Source organism: Parasteatoda tepidariorum, chromosome 7, assembly GCF_043381705.1.
Source record: "Parasteatoda tepidariorum isolate YZ-2023 chromosome 7, CAS_Ptep_4.0, whole genome shotgun sequence".
NCBI classification, from domain to species: Eukaryota; Metazoa; Arthropoda; class Arachnida; order Araneae; family Theridiidae; genus Parasteatoda; species Parasteatoda tepidariorum.
Genome location: NC_092210.1, coordinates 79,088,617 through 79,110,825, shown reverse-complemented (window position 1 = coordinate 79,110,825; position 22,209 = coordinate 79,088,617). Strand labels below are relative to the sequence as shown.

Here is a 22,209-nt window from a genome sequence, read left to right as displayed (position 1 = left end):
AATTATAAGCAATAAAGCCATTAAAAAGAATTTCACAGAAATATTTTTTACTATTGATATTTTGATAACGGAATAGAGTGTAATAATTAAAGATCTTAAACATTAATGCAACTTCACTTAACAAGCAAATAAACATTTTATATCTAAATGCTATTTTCAGTAGTACTTGTATGTCAAAGTTAGTTTACCTCCTTGATTGTTTGTATTTAAAGAAATGCCGCAATTCAGACTTATTTACATTAATGTTATTATTTAGCAGTATACAACTTATAGCATTGATATCAATTAATTGTTCTAAAATAAGCATTTGTTTTTGATTTATTGTATGAATGCAAGTTTTAATATAAATAAGAGTGAGGTATGAAAGGCAATATATTAATACCTTAAAAAATACTTAAAATTTTTAGAATGATGAAGAGGAATGAAAAAAAAGAAAGGAAAATAATGTGACGCTTAGACGATAAGCGTCACAATAGATTCATAAATTTAGACACATAAAATAGTAAAGGTATGTTTTAGTACTAATGGTTTGAAAAATATGAAGATATTACTTTTTTATCACTTATTTTAACATTATGGGTTTTTAAATTTAACAATGTTGTTATTGACATACTGCAGCATTAAATAAATAAAGCAAAAATACGTAAATTAATTTTAGTGAATTTCATATTTTTCTTTAAAATTTTTTTTAAAAATATATTATGAAAAATATGATTTGAAAATTACAATTAATATAAACATACTGGTACATACAATACATACTGGTAGTATACACTACAAATTTATTTACACTGGTGACAGAAAATAATTCTAAAAATAAACTGAAAAAATAAAATTTAGAAAACATCTCATTCCCATTTATACATTTGATTGTAGTAAACATAATGCATTTTACAATTAGATAAAAATAAACTATGAGAAGCTTAAACTCTTTCAATAAATTACAGAACATGGACTCTCTGTTTTATTTTAAGCAATTTTAAGAGATATTCTGACCTTTTACATAATTCATTAGATGAGATATTAGAACTCACTTAATTTAACATCAGAGATGGTAAGTTTCTTCCACAGTTAACAAAACCACCTCCCAAGAAACAAGTTTATTCTATTCCAACCCAAGTGGAAGAAACTCTTTTTCAGAAGGAAATTTAAAATATTTAAACAGTTAATATTTGCAATCTAGTTTAAGTAATAGGTATTATCAATTTTTGAGCTGTTTATTATATCATTTTTATGAAAGTAAAAACTGAAAAATAGAAACACACCGGCGTGTCCGACTGATTTGTCATTCACTCCTGTCATCAAGTATTTACATCAGTGTTCTGAAACGTTTTAAGAACTATAATTTTCTACTCCAAATAAGAAACATATGATTTGCATGCATGTGGTTTTTAATTATATAAACATGAGGGAGAAGGAATGTTTTCAAATGGTGTGATTTATGATAGCTCTTTAAAATAAAGCACGTGGTACTACTCTGATTTAAATTCTTAGAATAATTGAAAAATTCAACATTAAAAATTGTCTTACTTTATTTTTTACTTTCTTTTATTAATTTACAAATTTAACTAGTCACATCTGCATATTTCGCAATATTTTTAAAGATTAAATAAAAAAAAAATCTAAGTCAGTAATGTCATAAGTCATTAAATATGGTGGATAAATACTGGAAAAAAAAATGGTTTAAAAGTGCAATGAAACAAGAAAAATCATAAGTAAATAAAGTAGAATACAAAATATATATAACATATGTTATTTATCTACTTTTACATTATTGAAGAACAAGCGCATATATCAAGGATTTCGGCTTAACAGCAAATAGGTCCTGGATAGGTGATATAAAGTATTAGGAATTATCATAAGAATTTTTACTTTTTCATTGCAAAACCTCTTTGAATCACTTATATTTCATATTACTTTATGTAAGACCGCATTTTGTAAGCAAACACTTAATAATAATTTAAAAACAAAACTCTTGTTTGTTATTTTAAATTTTTTCTGTTCGTGGACACTAGTTACAAAAAGAGACAGTAATGAAAACAAACTGGAAAGAAGAAACTTTTTTTTTCACTTTGAGGTGTATTTTTTTTCTTTACTACACCATTTGCTCTATAATAATTTAAAAACATACACAGATTGATTTTTTTTTTTTTTGCCTTCTAAAACATATTTTGTATCTTTCATCTAAATTGATCATGGCTAAGAATTGGGTAGAAATTGGTCTTGGTGATGATTTTTTAATGACACACATTTATTAATTCAAAAGGATCATAGAAATGTTGAGTAAACTTCCAATATTTAAAAAATAAATGAATGAAAATGTAGTTTACTTTACAAAGATAATATTTTGATTTTCTAAATCAAATTATAGTTAGAACACAAAACAGAATGTATTCATAACTATCCAAACACTTGTAAGTAGATTATCTCATTATTAATAACATGTCATACATTAGCTCTTAATATTTAAAGTTTTGTCTTATATTTACTGAATACTCTTATTGTTAAATAATATTGCCCTCTTATTATTGTTTGAAATCTGACACAGAAGAAACTAGTTTTGTAATAATATAACCAAATGAATCAATCATAAAAGTTTTTCAAAGAGTAAAGTCAATAAATGCCTTTAGATAATTACTGTACTCTTTAAGTCCCTTAATTATATTAAATTCACCCACACAATTTTGGAGATAAAATTAAACTTACTGACCCTGAAGGAGAAATGATACTGCAATTAAACTCTACTGTTCTGTGGAGAAGAGTATTCTTTGTAAGCTGTAAGTTATATTTTATTCAAACCTAGGTGCAGAAAATACTCTGAGCCTTAGCATTTTCTCAGAACAAAGATTTTTTTTAATTTGAAATTTCGTCCAATTTTGTTGTGCTTCTTTTTTAGTTTCTATAACTTTTCCTAAATACTTTTAGAAAGTACAGTTTTATTTATAGAATTTTATTATAATAATTTTTTCTTTAACAAAGAAAAAAAAATCTTTCGATTTTGCATAATTCTTGAATAAACTGGCATATACATTAAAAATTATTGAAATCTAATATATTAAAATAGTATTAATTTATCAAAATAAATTTAAGGTCCCACTCATAAACTTAAAGAATTCTAACTAATAAGTAAAGAAATTGTCATATAAAGTTATATTTGTTCTCTCTTTTGTTTTTTTTTGTAAAACTTTTTTTGCGGGGATAATTCTCTATTCCATTTTTTTTTCTAAAAAGAACTTTGTAAGGTGATAACTTTTTTTACAATAAAATATTTTATAGCAATTTTTTTTAAATCGACCAAAACTTTCCTCGGAACTGAATTTCCTCTGTCCATATTCTGCACCCTGTATTCAACTAGAGCCATTTATAAAGTTTTATTGGCCTTTTTCCTACTTGGGACAGTAATTACACAAAAGTTGGTGATACATATAAAATGATGAGAACAACAAGATACATAAATTCTAAGTATATTGATTATACATATTCAAGTAGACAGTGTTACTACTTACTATATCAGAATATGCATGCATTTATTTCTCTAACACTTTCATAGTATGGTAAATTACTTGAAAAGTTCAAAAATGTGTGTTGGGGGTGAGGAACAGTAATGACATTTTACTTATTTTTTTTAAAAATATAATTTGATTACAAAATGTGTCTGATGCATATTTTGTTTACTCCTTGTGAGCATTTTAAGCAAAACATACATTTAAATAATGATCTTAAAAATTTTAATCAAAAATATTGCTTATGGATGCAAAGTTATGAATCAGGAAACTAACCCATTACAAAATAATAATTTTTTACTTTTGTGTGATTTACATCCGACACCAACTGTCCGATGCATTTAATTTAAATCCATTATTACTGTCCACAATTATCAGATTTTTTTAGAGAAATGTAATTGTATAGAGCAATTAATTGTATAGCCTAAAAGTAGAATATGATGTTCTAAGCATTTTAAATACAAATTTAGTAATTTTAAATTTAATTTAATTTTATAAATGTAATTGTTCTAAGAAATTGAAGTCTGACACCATGGAATTGCCCTTCTATAAAGGTTCTTTTTTACTCAATTTAAAAAAAAAAAATTTTTTTAGCGATTTTAAAAGGAGTAAGTTCTGTAAACCAGAGTTAGTGTTATATATAAAACCATGTTTAAATAGTCTATTTAAAGCAACATGAAAGGAAAAAACATGCACATACATGGGATTTTTGTTCTTTTATATATAGTCTAAATTTCAAGTTATTTTTTTTCAAAATTTTAATAATTTTTTAAATATTTTTTCTCATTTCTTTACTTAAGTGTTCTTTTTTCCCTTTTTACTTTTCTATAGTAGTGCAGTTACATTTTATTTAATTTTAGCAATATGCGTGTTTATCTTATCCTTAGAGAAATGTTATTTTAAAAGTTTGATCTACATTATGAATGTTTAATTGTGAAAAAGGAGATTTTTAATTATCTTTAGAAGAACTTATCTGATTTTAAGCTTTTCAAGACAATTCCTTGAGACCCATACTTTCTAAATGGTCTAGTGGCATCCCTGCATTTAGTTATGTAATTTTTCTTTTTTACTGACAACTTTTTGATGTGGTACATGAATTTATTCAATATATTATTTATTAGTTTGGTATATTCATTAGAATTTTTGATTAGGTAGTGTTGAAGCTGAATAATATCAATAAACTTTTGTCATACACCTTATAAAAATGCTTCTAGTAGTTTATTAAATTTCTTTTTTCAGATGGAGGAAGGATCTGAGAGCGGAGGTGAAAGTCCTCAGAGAGATAGCGATGCAGAATCAGGACAGAATTCTCCTTCTTCACCACAGTCTCCTACTTCACCTCGATCACCAAGTTCTCCTATGTCACCTAGTTCCCCTAAGTTTTCACAATCTCGTAGTTCACCTAAATCCCCAGAGTCTCCTAGTTCTCCTCAATCTCGGAGCTCTTCCCAGTCACGTAATTCACCTACATCACCACCACATTCACCTGGATTTCCACGTTCACCGGCATCTCAGCAAGGATCAGATGCTGAAGCTGGCTCTAGAGCTTCTTCTCCCGCATCAAGACCTTCTTCACCTTATTCTCCGGGAAGACAGCAAAATTCATCACCTCCACAGTCCCCTGCTTCAGGTATCCGGTCACCTTCTCCCAGTATCCGGTCACCTTCTCCTGGTATCCGGTCACCTTCTCCTGATGTCAGGTCACAATCTCCAGGTATCCGTTCACCTTCTCCTGGAATCCGTTCACCTTCTCCTGGTATCCGGTCACCTTCTCCGGATCGCCCGGATTCGCCAAGATCTGAACAACAATCTGGTGATGAAAAGCAGGTTGTTATTTATAGTTATCTCATGTTGTATTAAACTGAAAATATTTACAGCCGTGTTCTTTAAGAAAAAATTATTGAAAAAAAATCCTGTCTATATCTATTGCATGTTTTATTTTTTATTTAATTAAAAAAATTTTTTTTTTATAAGCATAATTATTTTATAAAGCAAATTTTTTTTATGAAACCTATATTTATCAATTATAAAAAAAAATTTAACTTTTGCATTCTGCAGCATTGTGCGCACACTGATGTCATATTTTAATACAATATAATAAAATTATGAGGCACTGAGTTTTAAGATTTTATTGCAATATAGCTACTTGAGTTTACCCTATGGTATTTTCCCACAAAAGTTTAAATGCTTAACCTTTTTCACTTGTTGAAACTAGACAATTGTAATTTAAAATGATGAATGCATCGGTTAAATCCTGAGAAATTGAATTTTAAATATCTGATTTTTTTAAAATTAAATTTCTCAGGAACTATTCAACCGATTTTGCTCAAATTTTGTACTTTGCCATATAAAATTATATTATTTTAAATGATGCAAAAAATTTTATACTCTAACATTTCAAAATTGAATTCCATTATTAAATAAAATAATACAAAATAATAAATACTTATTAAATATTATTTTCTCCATGGAATTATCTTTAGAAATTAGCAGTATATCAAACTTTTTTTTTATTAAAATGAACCTCTAGGTTTTTCTTCTGACTAGTATAGATTATTTATCGTAACTTACTCAGTTTGCAATTTAGTATTTTAAAATTACGTCAATTGCTAAAACCAAAACATATCTTTGAGTTCTTATCTTTGACCCCAAGAGCACTAAAGCTTGGCTTTATTCCACTCATAGACCCACTGTAAGAAGTTCTCTATAGCTCACTGTGAAATTGGCAACCGGAATTGTTTCCACTTCTAAAGGAGTCTAGTGTTTTTTTCTTTCTTTTGCTAATTCCGTGGATAGGAGAACAATAACCACAAATTAGCAGTACAGTACAGAACCCGCTATCCGGAAATCGGAAAACCTGGAAAACCAAAAAACCGGAACGAAATTCGATACATTTTCCCGCCATTTTTTTAAAAAAAAATTTTTCTTCCTTATAAGATTTTAGGATTTTTCTTTCTTTTTTTAAAGATGTTTACCTTACCATCATTTTGGAAATAATCATTAGTGTATTACTCCATCGTTTTTTCTTCTTTTTAAGATTATTTCAAAAAAATTTTTTTTTTTAGTTGGGTTTAACAGTAAAAAAACGGCTTTTTGTAGCGATTCAGAAAACCGGAAAAATCAGTTATCCGGAATAGCGATGGTCCCGATCATTCCGGATAATCGGTTCCCTACTGTATTAACTTTGATTTTGCTTTTTTTGTATACTTATTTATATTCAAACTTAAAAATTAAGCATATTTATCGAATTTTAGAATAGCGGTGATGAAAGTGATGGGGAACATGAGGATCATGGAAGTGAGAATCAAGCATTAGATAGGAGTGCTGAAAAAGATGAGGAGTCTGGTGATGAGGATGAAAGACAAAGTGATGCTGAAAATTCTGGGCCGGAAGAAAATATTCCAGAAATAAATATTGAAAGTGCAGATGAAAATGAATCCGAAAAAGGAGATGCTTCAGACAATGAAGCTGCAAACAGTGGGGATGAGGATGAACAAGGTGAGGTTATATCTTAATATTCATTGTAAGACCAGACATCAGATTTTTCCCGCTTTTGTTTAAATTAACTTTCTAAACGTTAAAATGAATAAAATTTCTAAACTTAATTGCTATTTTGTTCTCTTTAATTTTGTTTTATATTTTAAGCTTAACACTGTGTCGGAGCGAGTAATTAGTAGATGGTAGAAATTTTTTTTAAATGAATGTGAAGAATTTAAAGATTTTGTTATCTATTGATAAAGTTAAAATGAAGAGTGGACAATGACATCAATCAGTGACAGCAGAAAAAAAGGATGGGAAGGTTAGAACATCCAGGAAGTATGTCTGAATGTGGGAGCAGCGAGATAAGACATTTTGGAGGATCATTCTAGAGAGATCATCATCGGGGGGTGGAGATATAAGAGTAAAGTTAGGAAGGAGAATGAATGATTTGTGCTTGACTTACAATGTTGTAGATTGTGAATGTTTGTGATGGCTAAATTCTTTTGTTTTGTAATGTTATCAGAACAATATAAATTACACCTCTGTTAAATTTTTCTTTAAAATAAAAGATTTGTATATCATATGCAAGTTAAACTGTTGATTCTGATTTAATTTATTGGAAAAAGTATAAACTTCTGTTTCTTCTGGAAGCAAAACTAAACAAAGTTGAAGGATAATTGTACACAATTCAAATTAAATTTAAACAACAGAAAGTTTTTGCATATAACATTATCTGTGTAATATTTGCTTAATTTTGAAACAGAATTTATGGATGTAAGTATGAAAATGATATAAAAAGAAAATCCTGTTTTGCATCTTCATTTTTTTCTAAGCTTAAAATATTACTCAGGTTTATGTGGTAATGAAATAAGCAGATCCTCATAACTTCTTTGTAAAACAGATGTTGTAGATAGATTTATGGAAATTATTTTTAAAATTTTTCTATCTATGCGTATAGTTTTTGCAAATTTATTAATATGTCTGTAACTATTAACTTTTTATGATACATTTTAGAGAGAAAGGAGAATGCTACTGTTGCGGAGAGTGATGATGATAGTCCTCAATCTCCTCCTCAAGAAGAAAAGGAGGGAAATGATGATGAAATTAAAGCAGCTGGAAAGTAAGATTTTTTGAACTTTTTATTTTTATTATTTTTTTTAAATTTTTATTTTTTGTAATAAGAATGTCAGCAGATGTTATTTGAAACATTTTTATTTTAAAATTTGGGTTATGCATTTTTATTTAAAAATTATGGATTTTGAGAATTTTTGTAATAATCTGTTAAAATTTTTTTTTCCCCTTTAACTTCAAAGAATTATGAAATTTTCTTGTTTGTCTAAAGTAACTTTTTTCTACTCCTTAAACAATTCTGAAAACAATAAGTAAATATCAAGAATGATTTGATTGAAAAAGAGAATTATAAAATGCAGAGAAACCTCATTTTTTCCCCTTTGATCAAGCTGTTCTGATACTTAGTCTTCTCTTCTTAAGAGTAACTTATAGTTACATCAATTCTCCTTATAGAAGAGTAGCACAGTAACTTAAATCTGAAATGCTGTTGAGCAAAAATTTTTACTGATTCAATTACAATATAACAAAAGAGTAATACGAGCTGGTTCTAATTTAACCAAAAACCACAACATTGACTCCAAGTAATTTAATTTTATCATTTTATAATGAAGTATAAAATTTAAATGTTTCATTATTTTTAATTTAGTACCTTTATTTAAGTATTAATTTTTTTGTTTAAAGGTATGTTCTTGCATAATTTTATTAATTATTGAGTGGCAATCTTCATTGTTTAAAATGCTTTCTTTAAATATAATTATTAATCATTTATCTGTAAGTAATTAGGTAATGGTAAGGAAACAATTCATTCAAGGATTGTGACAATTTGGATTAGTGATTCTGAGAGAGTTTTTGTTACCGAGAGGAGTTTGTCTATCATAGTATTTATTAGGAGTTCGTCTATTATATTATATCTATTATAGTATTTCAGTTTGTGGTAGTTAGAAGGAATTAGAAATAATAAATCAAGTGATTGTTTTGGGTCTTACATCAGAAAGTGAAGCATTGTGTGAAAATTTTTGTTTTAAAAAGTAAGCAAAGTTTACAATTGACATTGTAATGAGATTTATTGAATCTAGGACTAGAGCAAAACATTTAAAGCTATATTGAATTAAAAAAAGAGGAAAAACCTACAGCAAACTATTTTTAAATGTTAAATTGTAAGTAAAATACAAAATTGTAAGTTAAATTTGAATAACTTGTTCAATAAACATAATTATTAATCTGAAAAATCAAAGTGGAAAATGATTAAATCAAGTGTAATAATTTTCTGTTTTGAATTTAAAAATTTAAAATCAGAAAATGATTATATTTGATATTCTATTTTTTAATTTTGAAATTCTATACTATTAAAATAACTTTTGATATATCTATAAAAGTTTATGATATTGTGCTTGTAGTTGATTGCATTATCCTTTACTTTCTGACACATTATGCATTAAAAAAAGTTAATATCTGATATGTTTAGGCATTAAAAAAAAGATTCTTTACATGTTTATCAATATTGATGTTCATAATGTGTTTGTAGGAAACTAGATAGTGATGGTGAAGATAATGCTGACTCAGGTATGTAGTCTTTTTCCAACTATTATTATACTTCTAGAAATAATNCTATCAAACTACCAGTGACATTCTTCACAAAACAAAAAAAAAAAAAAAAAAATTCAAGACTGTATTTACATGATGGAATATAGTGTTTAAAACGCATCACCCTAAAACCGAATTATTTATTTTATTAGGAAAATTATTTTAAGTAAAAAATTTTTTTCTCTCTAAAATAAAAATATTTTTAATTGGATTTTTTGCTAAACATTTATAATTATGAGTATAAATTTAATAAAAATTAAACTTGACGTGCGCTTTATTTCAAACTATACATAATATAAGTGCTAATTCAGTGGTCATAATTTGTTATTGCTTTCACAGGTTTCAGCCATATTTGAGTAAGTCATTCAATGGTATATTTATGATTAACTGAAACTTAAATGCAAAAATATTACAAACAGTTTATAAGATATAATAACTTAATGAGTAACAAAGAGGGTTTGGCTGAAAATATAAATCTAAACTAAATTGATTAAAATAAGCTATAATGAAAGTGATTGTGTTGACTTTATGAGTTGTTGGTGAAGTGATTAATAGCAATATATCAGCTAAACTTATTTAAACATTCATGTAAAAATAAAATTTAAGTATATTGAGTTGCTTGTTAAAAATATGCATACTTCTATAACATGCTCTTTAGAATTTCAATAACCGAACTCAATATTTATGAAATTATGTTTTTTTTTCTCTTTTTTTAAAGTTTTAAATTGTCTGTAACATTTATGAATTTTAAGCAATGTAATGAGTCTTATAGTTTGGAAAACTGAGTTACATAAAGATCTTCTAGTCTACATATATTGTTTGGAACAAAATGCATCGAAAAATTGCAAACAAGAAACAGCTTTAAATTCAATGTATTATGTATAGAGAAGTCTTAATACATATTATATAAACATATCATGAAATTAACTATAGTTATAGCATAAAGAATTTTTTTATGGCTGAATAATACTTTAAAAATTACTAAAATAATTAATGATTCTACGTTTTTTTAATCCTAGTATTATTCTTTATTTTATTATTTGAAATGATAGTGTTATGTATCTATTAATGACTTTCACTGATATTTAGAATTTTATCACTGACTGTTTCATTTCTATTTTTCAGATAGTGATGCTGAAAGCGAAGCGTAAGTTTAAAATTTTATTTTCTTTATTTTTGAAATTTTTATTTTTGTTATCATTTTGGTTATTTTTTTTTCTGCTCTAAAATTATTAATCACTGATTATATTAGAAAATATTAAATACAGTGCCTTTTCAAATCTATTTGAAATTTCAAAGTTAAGTTTTAGATTCTTAGTAACTGCAATTTAGGGATTGTCTACTAATTTATACATGGTTCAGGTATTTAGCCTTGCTCACTGGATCCATTGTTTCAACCTCTTTGGGAATTGATCTATTCTATGAAATGAAATGCACACTACTCCCCCCAACCATGCACAAACTTTTTCCGCTCTTAATGAGGTGGAATGTAAGACTTTAAAAGAATGAGAACTGAAAATGTGGAAGGATAAATGTGGAAAGATTTGTTGAAGCCCCAAAAATTTGATTTCAAAAAACAGCTTTAAATATTTTATTTTTTAAAATAGTGGTTTCAACATGTCTTTATATTGTAAGGATTCTATTTTTGTTGATTTGATTGCTTTGAAAGCTGGTTTTAAAATTTATTGACTCAACTATGTTGTTTTGTTGTTGCAGGTCTGGGGTTGGAGGACTCATTGCTGATATTTTTGGTGAGAGTGATGATGATGAAGAATTTGAGGTAAATATGAATAAAAAAATAATTTTTATGCATTCTATTTTTCTACTTAAACATCATTTTTGTTAATGTGTATCACAATTTTTGCAACAAATCTGTTTCTTACATAATAACTTACTTTAGGATCATTGCAATATACAGTGAGTTCGCAATAACTCGAATCTGATAGGACTGACGAAAAACTTCGACATATCGGAAGTTCGACTTACCATTAGTTTCGGTTTTGGACTTTCAAAATATTGTCGGATTATTTAATTAATGCTTATTAATTACAAATCTTCTTATTGCTTACAATATTTAAGATCATTTTTCTGACAAGCCATTTACGATAAGACTGTTTGAAGCACTTTATGATACCCTGGTTCATCGGCGGCAACTTTGCTGTTGTGTTTGGCCGGAGAAACTGCAAGTTTACTGCTTCCAAATTAGGTAGATCACTATGTGCTGTGCATTTATCCATAAAGAGTATCACTTTTCTTTTTTAGACTACATATAAATGGTTTAATAATAATATAAAAACTGAATTGGTTTCTCCTTCAAATGGCGCCCAGCCAGTAGACAAAAGGAATGATATAAGAATGGTTTAATAATACCATGGAAACTTTAGTGGTCTTACTGTTAAACTAGCAGCAATCTAGTAAGCAAATAGAATAACATATTAATGGAATAATATTTTGAAAAAAGTTAGTGCTATCATAGTTAAACTGTCACCGAACAAGTAGTTTATGAAATCTCTTCCTCTAGCGTTGATCATTAATGATGATAATAAAATGTAATATTTATTAGTATAAGTTTTCTTTTAAAAAATTACAATTTATAAGAAACAAAATTCAAAGATATATATAATTTTTGAAATATATCACGTGAGATGAACGATTAAAGAATGTGTAATTGGGGTGCAGAAGAAATAAATTGCCGTAGTCCATTATCCTTCTCTCTAACAAACAACTAATAACAATCATAGCAGAAGGATATAAATAATTTTTTAATGAAATCTGACGTTATGATCATTTTTCATTCCATTTTCAGGAAAGAAAATTTCGAATTTGCAGCCACAAGCATCAGCCTTCCCTCCTCCTCCATTTCGCTAAAATACGACACGAAGAACACAACAATTACACAAAGGATCAAAATTTTTACTTTGTTTCCTTTCTTGAGCATTTCCTTTTGCCTTATTTCTTGCTAGTTCTTTAAAGAATTTTTTCACGCCTGCTTTTTTTTTTACCCGATTTTCAGTTAAGGTTTTTGTTAGTTTTGAAGTGGTATCGTATTAATAGGTTAGAAAGTAGCTAGCCTATAAGGGTCAAGATATTGCCACTTTTAGACAGTAATCCGTTTTTTGTTGATCGAAATATCAGTATTTAATTTTGTCACTAAATNATATAACTTTACTTTAATTTAATATTTTGGCCTAAAACTTTTATATTCTGTCCTAAAACTTTTATATTCTTCTTGGTTCTAGCTCCGATCTACAATAAAAATGTATTTAATAATTTCTTGTTATTATTGACTTCACTCTGCACGACTACAGTTGCATTGCGATGCTAATAAAGCATCACAGAAATTTCTCTGCTGTTTCAAGATCACATTATATTTGTTATAAAAACAGCATTAAAAAATTAATTTTTAAATTATAATTTTATTAAAAGCAGGGCCAGAGTCCTGGAAACGATAACATTTTGCATCTCGAGTATACAGACCTGTAAGAGGTAGATTTAACCTTTAAAAATCAAGTATAAAGTATGTAAGTGTAGGTGGAATATATATTAATGTTTAATATTATATGGTACCCTAATAAGTGTTGAGTTGATTAATTTTTATGAAATACGGTTTTTGAAAAAGAGCTTTCAAATGATTGCAAATTAGATTTAAAAAGTACTTTTAGAGATTTCTTATTTTCGTATACTTGAAGTTCTTTTTTATTTAATTATCTTTTAGATTACATTGTATTCCTGCCCACACAATCTTATAAGCCTGAAACCACCCTTTTTAAATTTTATGTACTCAAACTTGCTTGATTAAAGTTTTAATTCTTTGTTTCATTTTGTTTTAAGGGTTTTAAAGAAGAAGAAGTAGCCACTGAAAAACAGGATAAAGATGAAGTAGTAAAGACTAAAAAGAAGAGAGCTAAAAGTATGTTTTTTTGTTGCTTATTGTTTTTAAATGCCGAGTCTAAATCCATTGCTGCACAACAAAACTGTAGTTAAAAACTATGGTATTTACTGTGTATTTTGTTCAAAGCTGCTCGAAAGCCTTTTCCCTTAACGAGAATTTGAAGCAGTTTCATTTAAAGTAATCTTTTGCTCCAAAAGGTCTCATTATTAGATTGGAAAAATGCCATGGGCTACATAAGATAATATAATTTAGTCAAAGAAATATTAGGAGGGAAATTATTTTTAATTTTAGCACAGTTATTAAAGTTTTTAATTTAATCAAAGAATGAAACTAATTTACAAATTCAGAAAAAGACAAATATAAGTAAATAACATTTAAAATAATAAATCAAAATAGAAAAGCGCTACTGGGAAGCTATAAATCCAAATTTGTTTTATTTTAATTTATAAAGTCAGAAATATAATTCTAGCGTAAAACAACAAAAATTTAAGATATGTGTCTTAGCAGGACAGTTCTTCATCAGGAGACACACTGTTTTCAGTGGTGAATCCAGAATCTGACAGTGCCCTGAGGCCCCATAATGGAAATACAAATAAGAAAAAGCAATTAAAAATTGAAATGTAAATGCAAAGAAAAATTAATTAGTAACTATCACAATTTAAAAGTACAAAGAGTAAGTCTTAATAATGATTTAAAAGTACACAGACTAAGACCTAATAAAGAGACTCCCACATATAAGAAAAATAAATAAGGATAAAGTTACAGTTAGAATAGCCACATCAAAATAAAATATAAATTGCCAAATTATTAAGAAAACTTCAGAAATAAGTGCTGACCCCTTTTTTGAAAATCTAGAAAAATGAAACAAAAAAGCATTCAATGAGTTAAAATTTTAAAAAAGTGCTGCCATCTCTATGCTTCAAGAACATAAAATCCTAAATTTCACCGCATAAGCCTATTTATGCAGGCTTCAATATTGGCCGAATTATTTGAACATCTTTAAAATATTTTGAATCAAAATATCATAATTACAGTAATTAAAAGGAAAATTATTATCTAATGTAATCCTGAAATTCCTGATAGTTGAAGGAAAATTTGTTTTATTATTACAAATAAAAAAATTTAAATCTAATAATTTGACCAATCAAAATATTCTTAAAAATCTTAAAGTAAAGGTTGGAATTAAAATGTGTTAAACTAATAACGTTAAACTTAAAATCTTTTCTTTTATCGTATAATCCCATTAAAAGTTTTCAAGATTTATAAAATATAAAGTTTTTAATTTCTAACATGCTTATGTTATGTTTAAAAATAAAGTAATTAGAGTAGAATCAATTATTGCATTTATTTTTGTTGTTTGAAACATGTGATGATATTTAAATATATAATGCATACTGCTCTTCTCAAAACAAATAAATAAATAAAAAATTAATATATCAAGCTACACATTTGTAGTTTTTTTATATTATTTTTATTTCCTTGAATTTTGCACTACTAGCTAATAACTGAAATATTAGTTATCTTCAGCTTTTCTCATTTTCTTATCAAAGTAATCATTGTTAAAAGATAGAAATAAGTAATTAACTGCATTACAAAATTTAGAACTGACTAATGCAACTATTATTAAATGTGACGTTGCGTCTATAAATATATTTAATTAAAAACATTTTAATTGAATATAGTAATAGGTAATTATAATTTTTCTGTTTTAAACTGTCAAAATCTAAATAAAGAAATGTAGTTTTATATTATAAAGAAATGTAGTTAGTTGAAAGGTACTGCTTTTTTAGACCCACTTGAAAAAGAAAGCGGGGAAGTCCGCGGTTGAGATGGGCTGACTCAGTGGAGTCTGATTTTTTCGCAATTAATGAAAAAAAATTGGAGATCAAAGATAATTCGGAAGTCGTCATGGAGAAATCTTCAGAGGAAGGCATTGGCTCACATTGTGCTGTCTGGCCAACTATGATGATGAGTTTTATTTAATATAAATCTTATATTGATACTGGAAAGAAATAAGCAAAAAACTATTATAAGAAAAAGAGGTTAATAACTAAGNCATATAATTACGAGCGAGTTTTCTTCCCAGTTTTTCTTTTATTATTTGGATATCTTTTTCCAAAACTTATATATATATATATATATATATTTATTTATTGATAATTATGTGTTCTACAATCTTAACTCAATAAATTTTGAGATTTCAATTGACATTGAATTTTCAATTTTATTTTCAAAATTTAAATATGAAACCTATTTTTTTCTGTCTAGATATACTGGTGTATTTAATTCTCAAATGTTCTCAGAACAAATGTGATAATAATAAGTGGCAGGCACTGTGTTGTGTTGAAATGTTTTAAAAAATTATTTTGACTTTCAAATTGTTTGTCAAACATCAAACATCAATTGAAGTTTTTTCTGTTTTAGTAATGTCTGATTCTGAGGATGAGGAAGAAGTAGAGGTAGACAAAACTGAGGAAGAAATAGCGGAAGAAAATGATGAAGCTCATGGCATAATTGAAGATGTTGCAGTACCAGCTGCGGCAGAAGATGAAGGCGAGGGAGAAGGTGAAGAGGAAGAGATTCAATCTTCTTCAAAAAAGAAAAAAGTAGATTCAGATTCAGAAGATGAAGATCGGAAAATAAGGTTACTGTTTATTTGATACATATAAGAAATAACATGTAGTTATATTACTGAATGTGAGTTTTTTTTTGTTCATAGTTAACCACTAAAAATTAATAGTATACAATTTGTTTTTTGAAGTAGTTTTTTGGAAGCTTTGTACTAATCTATATTATACTACTTTAAATTTTTATTAGTTATAGGCTGTTAAATTTGTTATTGCTTGGATAAAACAAGGCATATTTTTTAGTGATTTGTATAAATAGTATGTCATTCTCAAAAATAAGCATTTGTGGTATTACTATTTTCTATTAATTTTTAGTAAATAAAATATTACAAATACAATGACACCTCTGGGGAGCAACCGCTCTTTGTTCCACTGTAAAATGGCCGTTAATGGAGGTTTGTCGTTCTTAGGGGTTAACCCCATTGACTTCAAAATATTATCAAAGGTGTATGATTTTTTGCAAGCAATTTTAATTTTAAACCGTGTCATTTCCTTGGTGCGGAAATGCCACTTGTATTGGCGTCGTGAAAACTGGATCGATTGATGAAATTTAGCCTCTATAAGAATGACCCCTAATGATATAATTATGAATAAAAACAAATTTACCAATTATGAATTATGAAACTATTTTAAATATCTAAACAATTGTGTTTTTTGTTTAAGTTTGCATTTAATTGTATATCATAAAAATGAGTTTGGTTTGAAATGAGAAGTGGTTTATTTGTTTGAGTTGCATAGTTTTTTTTCTAAAATAACTTTTTTTTATATAACTTTTAACTCTTAAAAATTCAATCATTGATAGCATCGTTTTTAGTGCATTCTGACTGCAACATGAGATTTTTTTAAATCTCTTTTGGAGATTGTCAAAAAGAGTTCTCTAAATAAGAGCCATTCACAAATATTTTGAAAACATTTGAATCTATTTGTTTGTTTTGTTAATATCTTTTGTTTTGATATTTTTCGTGTTAAATTATTATAACTTTCCCGCATTTGGTGTGGGATTTGCCTAGTCGCTGGAAGAAGTTTTGATTGTCTCTTCTAAAGGTTTTCTTTAATGCAGATTCTATGGAAAAAAAATTTTGTGCCTCCAAAAGGTGGTCATAAATAGAGGAAGTTACTATACAGAGGTGATCTGTTCTGGATGTTTCACTGTACCAACTTTTAACAATGAAACAAATTATCTTGTTTAATTGGCCACGTAGTGCCTGATTTCTATTTATATGTTATTTGTTGCCCTTACCATAGATTTTTCATTATTAAATTGAATTAGACATTTTAGAGTTTATTCCACCTAAATGAAAGTTGTGTACTGTTTTATTCGTAATTGAAAATGAGCATGGCAGACCCAGAGACATTCATGGTTTCATCCGTGCAAATTTTTGATGAATCGCCATTTTCGTAATTGAAGCTTATTTTTTTAATTTTCTATTCTGTTAGTTTAAAAAAAGACACATTTCAAACCAGTATCTATAAACAAAATAAAAACTTGGTTTCAAATAGTTTTCACATTGCTTACTCAGTGATATTGCTCTTTCGATAGATGCCACGAAAGCTATCCGCATCGATTTTATCTGTACTCATGTGACAAAAAGAACAAAAGATTAATGATTTTTAAAAATAAACACTAAGCTCGTAAATAATACCTTTTTGTTAATTTAAAGCTCTTATTTAACGTTAACTTAATTGGAAAAAATGTTTAATACGAATATAATTGCATGTTTAATACCAATTCAATGAAAAATTTTTTTTTACACATCCTTCTTGAACAGTGCATTGAGCAAATGTTGGCTATTGAAGAATCAGCTTCATATATTTGCTGTACAATGCTCCAAATCCTTTCTTCAAAGATCATGCAGTCTGGGAATTTGTAAATAATGTTTAATACACTTTTTTTTAAATGAAAAAATCTTTTCTAATACATATTTGGTTTATTTTTATTTTCAACTTGAATTTTTATTTTAGTATGATTAAAATTGCTGCAAAGACACAATTAGACAGGTTGTAATAATGCGATCACATGATCACATTCCATAAGTATTTCAAATTAAATCACTTATAAAAAGTCTTTTCTTTTATTCCTTTGTTTTTCAACATAAGATTACTATGATCTCAGTTGGTTTCGGAGATCGATATCAATTGCCTTGATACAACCATGCACTGTAAATAATATTTTTAAAAAAAATGTTTGAAATTGAACTTTTTTCTACAATCAATATGATTAAATACTTATTCTCTGTTGTATATGTCAACTTTTCAAATTTCTGAATTGCAATGAAAGGTAAAGGGTTGATACTGGTTTAGACTAAAAGATTTTTCCAAAATCAGACTCTTATCTTGAAAAATTAACCTAATCTATAAGATAAATAAATACATACTTAGTAAAAGTTATACTGTTATAATACAATCAAAATTTTTATATAACAATTATAAAACTTTTACATAAGAGTTCTATTCTACTAGGTATTCTACTTTATTTTCCTTCCCTTAGTCTCCTGAAATATCTCTTTTTTTTGTACCACACTATAAATTGTAAATACCACATTTCTTGAAAAGATTATTATTATATTTGTATTAATATTTTTCCATGCATCCTGTATAATTTGACACATATACCTAGTTTTTTGAAACTTAGTTAAATTCCTCAAAATAACTCAGTGTCATCAGAAGATGGAACACTTTTATTTGAAAATGAAAGTGCAAAAATTGACACACATTCTGAACAGTTCACTCTATATCTGTATCAGGAAACTGCCAAATTGATGATTTGTTCCACTATTAAGTTCAATGTGGACAGTTAAAAAGTTAAATAATCAAAGAGTTAAAAGGTTTACTAAACTTTTTGACTTTAAAAAAATTCTGAAAAATTAAATAAGTTTTTATTCATTTATAATATTTTTTTAAAACACCTGTAACATAAGCTCGTCTTGCTGTGGTATGAATACTACTTTAGAACTTGGTCTGTAAAACAGGAGATTACAAAGATGCCAGCTTTAATAGATAATCTTTATTTTCAGGGAAGACTTTGTGTCTGATTTTGATTTAATGATGCAAAAGAAGAAAGATGAAAGCTCTAAAAGAAGGAAAAGGAAAGATGTTGATCTTATCAGTGATAGTGATGATTTAATCGCAGAAATTATTACACAAATGCGAATAGCTGCTGAGGTATGTCAGAAGTTAAATTAAAAACATAGAAATGTATTTTGACCCCCCCTCATGTATATCTAGAACATAAAATAGTGGTGAATTGTAGTTTATGCATTGCACCGATTTTTGGCTGTACATTAAACTTAAAAAAAAATAATATTAAAATTAAAATTTAGCTATTATTTCCTGTGATAATTCTTAATATTTGGCTAAAGTTGGTGCTTATTTTATTTCTGTATTTCATTTTGGTACTCATTGCAATCATAATTTTTCATTTCATTTGTTTTGAAACATTTCATCCTTATAATTATCCATATTAAAATAAAGTATGCTTTCAACAGTAAATTGTTGTCATCAGTAAATTCTAGACATTCATAACAGACTGCTGCTCATTTCTTCTAAGTTTGTATGAATAGAGAAAGTGCCTCATGGTTTAAAAGGCTTCAGGGCTTTTCACAAATGTTGATCTTTTTGCATAGTTTCATATCACCATCTTCATCAGTTTCATTTTGCACTTCTTCAGTTTTAGCAAACATTTCCTAAATTGACAACACCATTAGTTTCAACTTTTTCATTAGCTGATGCATAAACATCAAACATGATGTGTTCCAATTATAGTTTGATTTAGAAAATCAAAATATTAATTTTATAAACTAAAACTGAATAGTTAATTTTTTTCTTCAAATTTTTACTGTATTTTTATTTATTCATTTTTTTTATAGTTTTAATTGGAAGTTTACTTGGCATTTTTATGTGACTCTTTTACTCCTATTAAATAGTGAATTACACTTTCTGCATAAATGCTTAATTTTAACATCATAAATTTCTGAATTTTGTAATTTTGATTTTTTTGTGTCAGTTTTTATTTAAAAAATTGCAATTTCAGCTTTAATTACTCCTTGATATTTCTTAGCTTTTGATAAATTGTATAAATATAGGTGATAATAATGAAGATCAAAAATAAAATTTCTTTTGCATTTAACTTCTTGCGGAGTTATACAATTTTTTACTAGGCTGTTTTGATGAAAAATTTCATTGTTCACAGGCACAAGATTTACAAAAAAAAAAAGAAAAGAAAAGAAAAAAAAGGAAATTATGTGTCATTTAAAAAATGCCACCAAGGCCAGTTTCTAAAACATAAACAAATCAGATAAAATATACAAATTACACTTTAAAATGTAAAACGAACAATATCTATTATGCTTATAAATTGTTATAGAGCAAATGGTGTTGTGAAAAAAACAACAACCTTGAATAAGAAGAAAAAGTAGTGTTTTATCAGTTTATTGTCATTATTATCCCTTTTCATAATTACTGTCACTGCACACATTTTAAAATTCATTCAAGAGTTTAGGTTTTAAGTTATAATATGTTTGCTAACAAAATGTGGTCTTACTTAAGGTAATATAAAAATATAAGTGGTGAAGATATTTTTGTAATAAAAAAGTAAAAATTCTTATAAAAATTGAAAATCTCTGACTTCTTAGCTTGTTTTTTTTTTCTAATGGTTTATTTATTTATGTATTTTATTTTGTCATCCAGCATTGTTTTGCTTTTACTATTTCTTTCAGTTCTGATTAAAATATGTTAAATTTAGACTAATGTTTTTAAAATTTATTAGCCACATTATCATAAAACATGTTAATAAATATTAAAAAATTCATTTTTATATAGTTTTTAAACGGCATTAACATAATAAGTATGCTATAGGTAATTTTGCTACTTGCCAATAGTGAGTTGTTGCATTTTTAACAATGACCTCTCTTTGAGATAAGTGTCAATTTAAACAATTAAAATAATTGTTGATATGAACTATATTTGGCATTCCTTTTTTTCTAAAAATACGACAAGCATTACAATGTTCATTTCTGAAACAAAGAAAAATATTCCGAAACAAGCGAGAAATAAAGTAATTTTATGAATATTATAAAATATTTAAGCTAATTCCATATTTTTTATTTTTTAAAAAAAGTAAATAATAAAATATACTTGAGGAGTGTATTTTTTGCAAAAAAATGTGGCAACAGGTAGACAATTTTCTAATTGTCAGTTTAGTTGGCCTGTGGTGACCATTAATTTTTCCCTATAATGCTACCTATTATCTTATACTAGTTTGCATGTGTTCTTAAAGGTAAATCTTACTTCAATCAAATCATTTAATTCATGTACAATTTTATTTTTAGTATTTAGTATTTTTTTGATGTGCTTTTCTATGAACAATTTTTTAAATTTTTATTTTAGGAAGACAAGGAATTAAATAAACAGAAAAGGACTGCTACAAAAAAGTTAAAAATTTTACCACTTGTTCTTTCTCAATTGAAAAAACAAGATCTGAAAATGGCTTTTCTTGATCAAGGAGTTTTAAATGCAATTGCTGAATGGTTGGCTCCTTTGCCTGATAGAAGTTTACCACATTATAACATTCGTGAAGGTATGCTGAAGCAACTACATGATGTAAGTACAAGGATTTAAAAAGTACAATAATTTTTATTTGGTAGGCTTTAAATTGATTTTAAAAAAAATTGAAATTCATGAAGTAAATATGAAATATCAAAATATATTTTTATTTTAACTTCTAATTTTTTTTTTTTTTAGTTTCCGAATATTGATCAAAGTCTTTTAAAAGCTAGTGGTGTTGGCCGAGCACTTATGTATCTTTTTAAACATCCTAAAGAAACAAAAGAAAATAGAGAAAGAGCTGGTCGACTGATTACTGAATGGGCTAGACCGATATTTAATGTTGCCACTAATTATCATGCCTTAACAAAAGAAGAAAGGGAACAAAGAGATTATGACCATGTGCCAAAAAAACGTAGGAGGTAAAGTAGCTTAATGCATACGTGTTTTATAACCTGTTTGAATTTTGTTGATACATATGTTTTTTGTGCAGAATGTTTATATATATATA

At 26.9% G+C, this 22,209-nt stretch overlaps 1 protein-coding gene across 1 annotated transcript in view; it reads left to right on the top strand.

Annotated features, from left to right (window-relative positions):
- The window catches only part of LOC107443445 (protein IWS1 homolog), a gene marked incomplete in the record, with an annotated part of 31,651 nt that overhangs the window by 5,367 nt on the left and 4,075 nt on the right, over positions 1-22,209 (top strand). The window contains 11 exon segments of the mRNA XM_071183684.1: positions 4,743-5,330; positions 6,758-7,001; positions 7,998-8,103; positions 9,580-9,617; positions 10,764-10,785; positions 11,355-11,418; positions 13,470-13,548; positions 15,955-16,174; positions 19,172-19,319; positions 21,543-21,755; positions 21,897-22,120. Coding sequence (XP_071039785.1) covers positions 4,743-5,330; positions 6,758-7,001; positions 7,998-8,103; positions 9,580-9,617; positions 10,764-10,785; positions 11,355-11,418; positions 13,470-13,548; positions 15,955-16,174; positions 19,172-19,319; positions 21,543-21,755; positions 21,897-22,120 — 1,946 coding nt within the window.